We start from the raw sequence: 12,733 nt of genomic DNA, 5'->3' as shown, positions 1-12,733 counted from the left end.
CTAGACCAGAATAATTACATAATAACCCACGGAGACCAATCAAATTTGCTCACTGAAAGGTAGCTCTCATCCGCAAGTCCAAATATGCGTTAACCTGTTTTTAACTGGGACAAATGAACCCATCTAATCCTCTTGGCGATGGGGTCACTCACCAGTACCGACACCGGAGATAAAAACTGTAAAATAGTACAGGGACCATGATACCGAGGAGCAAGTTTGGCTGAAAACTTGTTAATAGCCTTGCTAATGGGATAGGTCTTGACAAAAACTTGATCTCCAACCTTCAACCTAGGTGACTTTCTACCCTTGTTATACTTAACCCTGCCTTTCTCATAGGATACTGACAACTTCTTCTTTCCTTCATCCCAGATTTTCTGAACGTCATTTGGTTTAGACTAGTCTGGAAGAAGATCACCAATGCCCAGAACATTGGAAATAGGAGAGTACGGGGTGTAGCAGAACATAAGTGACATGGGGGTTTTACCATGAGTTTCGTGTGTGGCAGAATTGAAGGCATGAGCCAACCAGTGCAGGCAAGAGTCCCACTTGGATTGGTTATTGTGATGATATGCAATTAGAGCAGATTTGAGGTTCCTGTTCATCCTCTCAGCGTAAGAAGGGTTAGGATAGTAAGGGGTAGTGGTGACATGGGAAATGCTCAGCTCAAAAAGGTACTTCTTAAACAAGTGACCAGTGAAAGCACTGGCATTATCAGAAACCAGAAACTTGGGAGGGCCGAAGGATGCGAAGATAGAATTAAGGCAACTTATAGTCGTACGAGCAGTCGTAGATCTAGTGGGAAAAATCCAAGAGAATCTAGAAAACGCATCAATAGCAACGAAGATATGAGTGTTTCCCAAGGTAGAGCGAGGGAGCGGACCAACGAAATCGATGAATAACCGTTCCATAGGGCGAGAAGCTTGTGAAGAAGATAATAGACCTACACGGTTGTTCAAACTAGGTTTGCTGATAGAACAAATATTACAGGACCTAATCATGTTTCGGATATCACCATCCATTCTTTTCCAAACGAAGAACTGTCCAATTATCTGCCTAGTTTTAAAGGTGCCTAAACGGCCACCAATGGGACAAGAGTGATAGTACTTGAAGATGATTGGCACTAAAACCTTGGGTACAACAATTTTGAAATTAGTGTCCCTTCGACCTTTACAGCATAAGACACCCTTCACCAGAGAATAAGGTTTAACCACAATACCATCACTAATTTTGTCGATGATTTCTCTCAAATCAGGATCAGCCGTTTGATGATCTGCATACTCATGGTACAACAGAGGTAGGTCCGAAAGAATGGCACCCACACTAGCAACATTAGTTTCATCATATTCTTCAGCCTTAGATTTTTCATCAAGACCAAAACTCCCGTCAAACATTCTACTAAGGCTGTCAGCGATGACATTTTCCGACCCCCTAATATGCTTTACTTGAAAACTGAAGGCTGAGATCCTAAGCGCCCATCTAGTGATTCTGCCCGTTCTTTTGGGACGGTTCAAGACCCACGACAGAGCCTGATTATCTGTTTCCAGATCAAAATTTACATGTTCAATGAAAGGTCTGAATTTTTCAAGAGCAAACAGCACGGCCAAACATTCTAATTCATAGATGGAGTACTTACTCTCCAGATCATTGAGGATCCTAGACACATAGGCAACCGGTCTACGACCATCCTCATATTCCTGTAAGAGTACACCAGCAACTGCTTTTCCAGAGGCATCGGTTTGTACAATAAAGCGTTTACTAAAGTCGGGTATAGCCAACACAGGAGAATTTGACAAGGCAAGCTTCAGAGTCTCAAAGGCTTCTTGCTGGGAGGGGCCCCAGATGAACTTGACATCCTTACGTCTGAGATGATTTAGAGGAGCTGCTATCTCTGCAAAATTTGGAATGAACTTCCTGAAGAAGTTCACCATGCCCACGAAACGTGCGATGCCTTTGACATCTTTAGGGGGTTGAAAGTCCCTAATAGCCTGAGTCCTAGAGTGGTCGATGGAGACACCATCAGAGGAAACCACATGTCCAAGGAAAGACATACTCGGCTTAGCAAACGCTACCTTTGACAACTTAACAGTTAGTCCAGCTTTTCGCAAGCGATCCAGGACTTCTCTAACATGTTCGACATGTTCTTCAAAGGAATTTGAGAAAATTACCAGGTCGTCCAGGTAATGAAAAACGAACTTGAATTTAATACCCGAAAGTATTGAATCTAACAGCCTCGTAAGAACGGCTGCACCACAAGAGATCCCGAACGGAAGTCTCAGAAATTCGTAAAGGTTCCAATCAGTAATGAAAGCAGTCAGTGGAATAGATGACTTAGACAACGGGACTTGGTAATACGCCTGATTGAGATCTAACACAGTGAAAAACTTGGCTCCTGAGAACCACCCAAAACAAGTGTGCAAATCCGGTAAAGGGATAGATTGCAAGATGATCTTGCGGTTCAAAGCCCTGTAGTCAATTACAGCACGATAGCCCCCAGAGGGTGCAAGCATCTGATCAATAATCTTTTTGAATTCTAACATCTTAGGTGGTGAAAGACGGTAAGGAGGAGATCTAACAGGGGTGTTATCAGATAGCTCAATCTGATACTCAAGAACATCAGTAACTCCTAACTTGGTGGCACAAGTCAAGCACACTATTAGCCTGCTGATAATCCAAATGACTAAGATCCAACTGATCTATTTCGTTGTTCTCCCTAGGTAGCGCCCTACCTACACAAGAAACACTGAAGGTACCCAAAGGACCATCAATAATATCGAATTTACAATTTGGAGAAAATTTGAAGTGAAATTTCCTAGCCTGGAGGTCCAAAATTAAACCAGTTCTTGACAAGATGTCCGTACCTAAAATCATGCTACACGCTAGCTTTGGAGTTACCAAGCAAAGAACTTTCCAAGTAAAATTACCAATACGCAATTTCACATCAACGGACCCTAAAATTTTCATATTATGCTTATTAGCCGTGACACATGCAACATTGACCTTCTTCAACTCAGGAAGTTTACAAGGGGACCTCATTTCATCATACCAATTAGCATCAATTAAGGTGACGACGCTACCCGAGTTCATAAGAGCAACAATGGGTTCATTATTCAGTTCCACTTTCGCGAAGGTACTTTTAGACTCAACCAAAGCAGAAATCTTATTGCGTGCCCGCGGGCAAATAACCTTTTCAGAATCCACAAAAATTTCTGGCGCAAGCGATTCACCAGAATTACCATTAGGCCTTAGTCATTGACTGCGTTTTCGGAACGAAGTAGGGCAATTCTTTTTAAGGTGCTGCCTCGAGCCACACAAATAACAACAAGGACCAGAGCCACGCTTGACTGAGGGGCAAGCATTCCTAAGGTGATCACGTGACCCGCAATTATAACATTTTTTAGAAGACCCACTATCCCTAGTTTGAGGCGAAACAGGGTTCACAGTAGGAGGAGGGTGGCAGATAGGTCTTGCGGCATCTCCGTGCTTTACATCTTCAGCAAAGGTACACGCAGCGTCCAATTCAAGAAAATTAGTCGGACTCTTGGTGAGGGAGAGGTATGAACGATAGGCAGGGGAAATACCTTTCAGAATACGGGCCACCATTTCCTCCTCTGGCACCGAAATTCTAAATACCTTGCAATAAAACTGCAAGTCTAGTACATAGTTCAAAAGGTTTTCATGGAGCAATTGAGTCCGGAAGCAATACTGAGGAATCAAACTCGGCAATGCCAATGAAGGAATAAATTTAGACAATACAAGTTCATGAAATTCCATAATGGTTAAATTATTTGAAATTGCTTCAGAAATTTCACGTTTCAAAATTCCCTCACAATGAGAGAATAGGGCACGGAAAATTCCCAAGTCATCGACAGAATACACGCTACCTGACTCTGTCATTTCTACCAGGAACCTCAGAAACCTGGTACTTTCTTCAATAGAATTGACGGAGAAATTTTTAACTCCATTGAAAAGATCCTTCAGTGAAGAGTGAGAGGGAGCACAATTTAAACGGGCTAACAAATTTTCAAGAACTGGGGAGGCAGCACAACATGAAGCTTGATTATTAAGTGAGGCATCAGCATGACTAGAAGGTAATGAGGTTTCCCTCTCAACAACTGATAAATTCTCCATATCCTTACTTGCTAGCATTATATCTAGTTCAGCAGAAATACTAGAAGCAATGGTCAACAGCTTTGTACTTTCAGAAACAAGACTAGGTTGGGGACACATAGTAATCAAATCTTGGATGCGGCCTAAATAATGCCACACCCTAGCCTTAAGTCTGTTAATCTGCCCCTTAGTGGGGGAAGTTTCAATGAATTCTTGTCTGACAACCTCTATCTCCGAGAGACAGTCAGTAATTAAATTTAAGGACTCACCAAAGTTGCAGCACATCTTTACAGAATCAAGATTAATAGGAACCTGGACATGCGATGTCAGCAAAGCAGCGCACTCGGCAACAGTATTAGCAGGATTGATACCCCTGATAGTGAGCTCAAAAACTCGCTCTGATTTCCTGAGTTGGAATGGGAACAGCACAGCCCTCGCCATAGTTGATGTACATGAAACAATAAATCAAAAATAATTAATCCAAATAAAAGCGTTCCTTTCACAGTAAGATACTTTACAAGTTTCAGTTTTTTACACTCTTTGAAACCTCAAATAATTCAAAGTTCCCCAATGACCAGGTTTTTTAAAGGGACAATGCAAAAAAACTCAGGTGGTTGGCACAAACAAAATAGAAAAGCTTAATGAAAGGGAGATAAAGCATATAGTACACAGTGCCAAAATAAATTTAATGAGGATGCAACAGACCTACAGGTAGATCCAAGTAAGAGGCACACAAATCAATTAACTAAAGCTCTGCTGCCACGAACTGTAACACTTAGAGCAATAAAAGGCATAATTACCCCAAGTGACAGCACCAAGGGTCTGACCGTGTACCAAAGGCACGGTTCAGATACGTGGAAACGTGCTAGACAAAGACAAATTAAATAAAAAAGGGCACTTACCATGAGAAAATTAAACAGGGCCCCCAAAGGAGCGGATAAAATACACCTGGTCATATCAAATTATCACCCCTTTTAAAGGAAAACACCAACACCTTGGGGAACAAGATATTTAATCAGCATAATTAAGTGATAAACAAATAGGAAGGAATATCCTCGCTGGAAAATAATAAAATTAAAAATTTAAAAATATTTAAACTCAAACCAAAACCCTACGGTCGACCGTTTATAAAGAAAATAATTATTTAGTTCTTGAAAGACTTAGCAAGATAATGTAGATTTATGAAACCCCTCATGAACTCTCAAGTTTTCTTACAACCAAAGGTTTTCTTGGTACAGTACAAAAGTTTTTTTTTAACATCCTTTCAACCGTGAGAAACAACCTTGACAGAAACAGTTTTTGATATTGATACTGAAAACCCCTTTTAGGATGTGTCAAACGACCCCCTGCAAGGATGGGTAGGTATTACGTGCACTTTTCAAGAAATTAAAATAATAATAATAATAAGCACCGAAACTCCGGGAGGAAAAATGAGCAGAAGGTAAAATTAAAATCTCAAAGAAAAATTAAATGGACCAAGGAAATCCGCGGAGAAGGTAGAATTCATCATCGGCAGATCAAATACAAATCATCAATCCCATCACAACAACATCAACAACATTAGCATTCCCATGGCAACGACCAACAATGGGTCAAGGGAAGGAAGGGGCCAATCACAGCTCGCAAACAACAATAGGCGAAAACTAACAAAGGACCAAGTAAACAAACGCAGAAAATAATCCAAAACCCAAAAGGGAGAATAAAATTAAGTTAAATTAAAATAAAATCAACCAGAGAAGCAAGAAAGAAAGGTACCGGGACACACTGTACACGTAACACCCACATCCCTGAAGCGACTCGCTTGTTAAATTATTCCAGTAAAATGATAGCCTTTATCACAAAACCTTTAGGCCTAGAAAGGTTATTAATAAACACTAGGTTACCCAATTACGTTTTCGAAGAAACCAAAACGTTCTTTCACACAGTACGCAAGCCCCAATTTAACAGACCTAATTACACATGCTATAAGTTCCAATTAACAAGCCGAAAATTTAAAATTCCACAAGGCAAGACTTAGTTTTTTAGATGACGCCAGTTACATGGTGTCGCACACACTTTCTTCACATAGGAAAATTTTCAGGTCTTTCACCAAAAAATCAGTAAAGGTTTAGTTGTAACAACACTTACAGTCTCTTCCAGATGAAAGTTGTGAGGACAGCTTCGGTAGAATATGCTACTTACTTTGTAGAAAAACATAACATGCAAATTCCAGACGAGGAATAATAGACCAAAACACTTGCAGAATTCTCCAGGGCAAAAGCCCTACGTATGTAATCTTAACCAGGCTCGAACATTTTCGGAGAAATGATCTCCTTAGGGAGAGAGAAGCCACACACGTCCATCTCTTCCTTCTCACCAAACAGCAATGGCGACTTCCCGAGATTCCGCAGTGCCGGCCCCAACGATCACATGTGCGCAGAGGGCAAGCGCCTGAGTGGTAACGTAGCTCGCGAGGTAGTACATACCTACGCCACTAGAGTGCAGGAGAATACAGTCAGGCACCGATAGGACGTGCATACAGACAGCCGGGCAATAAGTTTTGAAAGGAAGAAATAAAGAAGGACACAGTTTTTCCACAGCCATGAGGCCAGTTTCGAAAATATTTCCCAAGAGGGAAAAATTGTTACGCAGGTAACAATGTGAGGCGAATGGAGGAGGATAGGTTACCTAGGAGAATAATGGACTCTGTTATGGAGGGTAAGAGAAGTAGAGGGAGACCAAGACGACGATGGTTAGACTCGGTTTCTAACGATTTAAAGATAAGAGGTATAGAACTAAATGAAGCCGCAACACTAGTTGCAAATCGAGGATTGTGGCGACGTTTAGTAAATTCTCAGAGGCTTGCAGACTGAACGCTGAAAGGCATAACAGCCTATAATTATAATGTATGTATATATGTATGTATGATGATGATACGCCTCTTCCGGCCCGCAGCATGAATGGAATGTGTGTCTGTTGTTCTTATTATGATTATGCGATGTTGGTAACTGGATCTCAAACTGATTTTGCTGTGCACTGCGTCGTATGGTATTTTGGCATCCATTGCATGTAAGCACGCAGTGTCGACTCGAAGCTCAATTCTGGTCGTACGGAGCGCGAGACACGATGGACTTGAGTACGGACTATTTATCCGATCTCGTTATTGAATGGTTTGGAATGTGCACGCTGTTAGCTGTTTGATGCGAGACCCGTTGTTGTGACCAGATGAGTTATACTATGTGGTTTGGTGTTGATCTAATAAAATGGAGCTGCCGCTCATATTTTTGCCCATGCCGACAAATGTGTGAATGTGTGAGTGCGTGTCCGTGAGTCAGGGGAGTGCGAAGGTGACGTGTCGGTCAGTTGTATTTTCACTTTTAATCTTGGTTGTGTGTTTTGTGTTTCATCTCGATACTGCTTTATTTATTTTTGCCATGTCCTGATCTTGGCCGATGGCTCGCCCGTGAAGGCGCCATATTTGTTTAATTTATTCTTTGGGTTGTGGGCATGCCCGTAGGTGTCTTTGGGATTATAATCTTTGAGCCTTGGTACAGTGATGTTGGTCTCTGTGGGTTGTTATTATCTAAAGTTTTTGATCTTCTTCTTACCTTTATTCTCCTTGATGCGTGGAAGCTTTGATGAGACGATGCTATTGTAGTGTGAAAAATGGCGTGTAAACACGCGAGTACTATGAATTAAAAACGGGATCTCGTGAAAGAAACGACCTTATTGTGCCGTGAAAATTGTGATAATATTGCCACAGGATGTACCAAGTTTCTATTAGAGGAGGTGAGCTATGTGGCAATTTTTAATTTTAATATTGGAGTGTAATAACAGCACGCACACTTCATGATGTTGAGAGATTTCTTCAACAAGGTATGCTATTGTTTGAATCTTTTAAGTATCTTTTCATTACTGGCTTTTCTCAATATGACCCTTGTTTCAATTTTGTTTAAACCCCCCATCTGAATTTAATTCCGATTTTTATTGCTGTAGGATTAGTTTCATTTCCTTGATCACCGATAACGAGGGACGTCTCCAGTTCAGGACGGTGTCTCGGCCTTTCCTAGTCGGGTCCAGGTGTGAGCAGTCATATCCTACACTGGCAGTTCTTCTCTGGAAGGACAATGCACGTCCACTTGTATTCCGTGCCACCCAACGTGCTCTCCAAAGTGTACGTCAACTACCCTGGCCAGCACGATCCCCAGATCTGTCCCCCATTGAACACGTTTGGGGCCGGATGAAACGTCATCCTGTGCGGTCGGAACCTGGCCCAACTGAGGCACCAGGTGCAAATTCCATGGCAGGCCATTCCGTAACACTACACTCGTCACCTCTACGATCGTCTCCATTGGAGATTTGCAGCCTGCATTTCTGCAAAGTACGGTCTAAACGCTACTAGCGCTCATTTTGTCCACGCTCTGTCGACTGTACTCAGTTGCGTATGTCTCGCTTCGTGTGATCGTGTGTTGTATACGTCCTCAAGAGTGTGTAAATAAAATGTCCCTTTGCTGGACTGGCGAATTCTAGGTGCTCTTTATTCGTTTTCCCGGAGTGTATTGTTTATGTCAGTTTACGATACAAGTGATGCAATATTATTTCATAGTCTGAATCATTTCACTCTAACTTCAGTGTTCTCCCCAGCCGCGTGGCAGAAATGAGTAGGTGGTTCGAGAATACTACGTAGAAATGAAAATAATCAATTTCCAATTGTTCCCCCTCATGGCATTAACAGTAATATCAGACAGTTTGTAACATCATGTGGAACTACGTGATAGTCAAGCAGTTGTTACAATTATGATGAAGATTTATCATTTAAACAAACAGATTTACAGTATTTTATTTTCATTTGGAACACCAAATGACTCAAATGTGTATTAACAATAAGTAACTAGCACTATCTAGGTTATGTTAGCCGGGCGGTCTGTAAGAACGGTCCTTGTTAGAACACTGAACTTTCAAGATTCAAGTGGACCGAAGCACGGTTCCTCATGGAAGACGAATTCGGAGACTTCCATGTGCTGTTCCGCTATGATAACTTAATGATGATGGCTTTTAGTTTAAGCAGAACCTTAGGCACAAATGCAAAGGTACAGAGAAGCTGTGCGTCTTTTTATTAATTTGTTAATTAATTATATTATTTTAAATTGAATTGTTTTATTTTCACCGTTACTATATTTCAAGACTTTAATTTCGAGTAGTCATACCCGGTAGTCGTGTCTGCAATGGATGAGCCGCCGACTTGGCCGACGTAACGGACTGCTACATGATGATTATGTGTTCATAACGTTTCTGAACATGATTAAACAAGTTGATTGAGAAAGACTTTATCACCCCGCGCAATTCGGGAACATTTGTAGGAAGGCCATCTGTCCTCAGGAAATTTCTTTCAAAATGTCCTACATATAGGTATCTCAGGAGCAAAAATGTATTGGAATAGAGTTCCGGAAGGAATTAGGTGATCTCCAAAGTGTCCCACTGCTCTCTGTTGACACGAGACGGAACGTGTGACAAACAGCTAATATAGTTTTACTATTTGGTGCCTGCTCGTCCTGAAGCAAACTCAGACTATACTGACCCCCACTCCACATGGTCCCCAATATACACCTCCTGTTTCTCTTGTGAGAACGAAGAGACAACTACTTTATACACATTAAATAAATACTCTGTTCCTGGAGAAATATGGTAGGAAGGGGAGATCACTGCCGTACACAATGCATGGAGATGAAAAAACCTCAGTTTCTGGAACTAGAATAAGAGTTATAACAAGATTCAGAAGCACTCACCGCCTTCGGCCGTTGTTGCGTAACCAGTGCCAGTCGCCTTTTCCCCACTTTTCGTATTCACGGTGACATTCACTTGATAGTCGTAATAAGGTTGGAGATCAGAGAAGGTGACCTCAGTTTCTTCTCCAGCAGTGACATTCTTTGAGACAATTTCATCAATCTCTTCACAGTCATCTCCTTTGGGTCCTTGGGGAATCACATAAACTGTATACCCTGTTACATCGGCCGGTATACAATCAGTGATGTTCCACTGAACGGTCAGACTTCTGACACCACCGCTGACCACCACTACTGGAGCGGGTGGACCTGCAAAGTTACGAAAGAGATTCTTCCTTAACACTAGTAGAACAAGTCTCTCTCTTAGAGGAAACAGGATATCACCAGAACACAGCAAAGAGGCGTGAAAGGTACAAAAGCTCAATAAAGTCGGGTGCGGAACACAAGTAAGACTGCTAAAACATGGCGTCCTGCAGTGGGAGTGAAGTGGACTCAGGAAAGAAAGCAAACCAAGAACAAAGTTGAAGGAATACAGGGCTAAAAGGAAGCTCGCCAGACTTAAGAACTACGAGGTCCAAGGAGCCTCAAATAAACAAAAGGAAAAATCATAGTTATTGGCATGATACAGGCTTTTGAGCACATGCCGTGTGAAGAAAATGCGGTGAAATTCTTTACGTTTCGCAGAGAACTTTGCTCTGCGTCTTTAGAAGGATATCTCGACTGTTCACGACAAAGCCTCCTCAAGCAATGAGGTTTGAATTTAGTCGTAATAATAGAAGTGGAAGTGGTACGTTCATTCGTCACCAGATGGCTCATCGGACGCTGTACAGCGCTACCGTTCGAAGCGGAATCAGACGAAATCATCAGAATCAGTCTGAGAGGGTGACATAACATAACAAGTGTACACACATATGAAAGATGACATTGACACAAGTCAGGAATGAAACGTGTGGCGATGAGGAATGTACGAATTTGGAAAACACCGAAACGAAATAACAATAGTGAATACAGAGTTATTATTTGTAATGACACAGTTCGTTATTGTTATTGTTACGGAGTTATCCGTGGAAGTCAGAGGTGAAAGAAGGTGCGAGCTGGAATAGGTCTCAACTACCAAAATTAAAGTTAATTTAAAACTTTAACAAAGGTTATATTTTCTTTTCAAAATCAACAAATAACAGAGTATAACAGGTACCAAGTAGCATATCAACAAATTAAGAAATTAGAAATTACAGTTCGTTACAAGATTTGGGCTTCGAGCCCCATTTTATATTCCTCGAGCTACAAGCTGAACTTTGCCAAGTCACACATTTGATCCCAGGGGCAGAAAACCCCTTCATACAAGGAGCACTTGCTCCCACCTTTAAATCACAAGCTTCTCAGAGGCACTATTCAAATACCCGAAAAGAGCTGACCTGCTCTCAATTTTACAAGCCTATCAAAGGCCACAACAAACTTCACTTCTAACTGCCCTCAAGGCACACAAAGAAACAGGGGTATTTTATACCCAACCTACAGGGCCTTCGCATGAAGAAAACAAAACATCAGGTTAAGTTACTGGCCCAAAGTACAGAAAGGACTGGAGGCGTGAACTAGCACTCCTAAATACACATTTAAAAACCTAAGTAGCGCTAGGCCGATACAGCGGGGCTAATCCCATGCTAGGGAGGTGACTCGTATGAGAAAAGTTTAATACATTAAAGCAGAGAAGAAACGGTTATGAAAACGTAGTCACCTCTATTTCAAAATGAAGGGGAGCTCGAGAGGGTAAAGCACTCTCTATCCCCGAATTACAGTTCAAGTTATGTGAAGTTTTTACAAGGATTGAAGGGCTTACATATTTAAAGATATGGGTAACATATTAAAGGTTTCGAACTTTCCCCGCGAGTTAAACTGCTGAGCTAGCAATAAATAAAGATGTTAAGAGGCCATTACCTTGTTGAAGAGCTGATGCTTGAAGAAAGAGGCGCTTCCCGCCCCCTGCTACATATTCACATACTGAGTTAGATGTTATACGAGTGGCCCGGAAACAAGGAAATCAGCAGTTTTTATACACTCGCGGAAAATTCGAGACCTTTCAGGAATGAGTAGACACACCCACTCAATTTTTATTGGTCGTCTAAGAGTTACACATGGAAATTTGAAGAAGAAAGCTATGATTGGAGGAAAATTAATTACAGAAATTACTGATTGGCTAAATTCAAAACAGGCGAAGGAAAAGATTAATATTGCCAAACCACAAACCACAGAACAAAATTTAGTAAAGACAAAACTTATAAATACAACATTTCTCCAAGAAGGTTTATTCCCTTACACCAGAGTTCGTTATCATAGTTTTTGGTAGAGACATCTGTTAGAGAATGTTCACACTTCTTGATCAATGAAAAACAAAAGCAAATCAAAAACACACAGTGGCATCTTCTGATAAATCGTAGGGGTGATTCAGTTGTTAAAGTTCATGGTTTCTCTTGTAGAGGAGTTTCAATTGGCGCAAGGTTTGAATTTGCGTCGTAGAGGTGTACCGCCCGGTACAGCCCTCCCCCCCCCCCCCGCCAAAAAGAAAGTCCTTCCAAAGCGTGACACAGAAGAAATTAGCTTTTTTTCCAAAACAAAGTCCAAGTTTGTTGCTGATTGGTTGAAGGAGAATTTAGAAGAGAAAATACAAATTTTCAGTACCGGTAGTCGGAGGTCTTTTAAGTTGTTTAATATGGACGGGTGTGACTAGTTTAAGTCCAGTTTTAGAATTTCTTTGTAGTAGTAGAATTGCGAAACAAAAACATTAATTCATGGAAGTAATATTTTTCTAAGTGCACCAAAGGTTGATTTGAAGCAAGAAATTATTAATTGCCGAAAAAGAGTGTCCA

The 12,733-nt window shown here is 41.3% G+C and overlaps 1 protein-coding gene across 1 annotated transcript in view; it reads right to left on the bottom strand.

Annotated features, from left to right (window-relative positions):
* LOC137498971 (fibronectin-like) overlaps nucleotides 1–12,733 on the bottom strand; it is a 434,037-nt gene that overhangs the window by 126,954 nt on the left and 294,350 nt on the right. Inside the window, exon 8 of the mRNA XM_068226885.1 lies at nucleotides 9,873–10,178. Coding sequence (XP_068082986.1) covers nucleotides 9,873–10,178 — 306 coding nt within the window. The remainder of the gene's footprint in view (nucleotides 1–9,872; nucleotides 10,179–12,733) is intronic.

Source organism: Anabrus simplex, chromosome 3, assembly GCF_040414725.1.
Source record: "Anabrus simplex isolate iqAnaSimp1 chromosome 3, ASM4041472v1, whole genome shotgun sequence".
NCBI lineage: Eukaryota > Metazoa > Arthropoda > Insecta > Orthoptera > Tettigoniidae > Anabrus > Anabrus simplex.
This window is presented reverse-complemented; position numbering and strand designations above follow the sequence as displayed.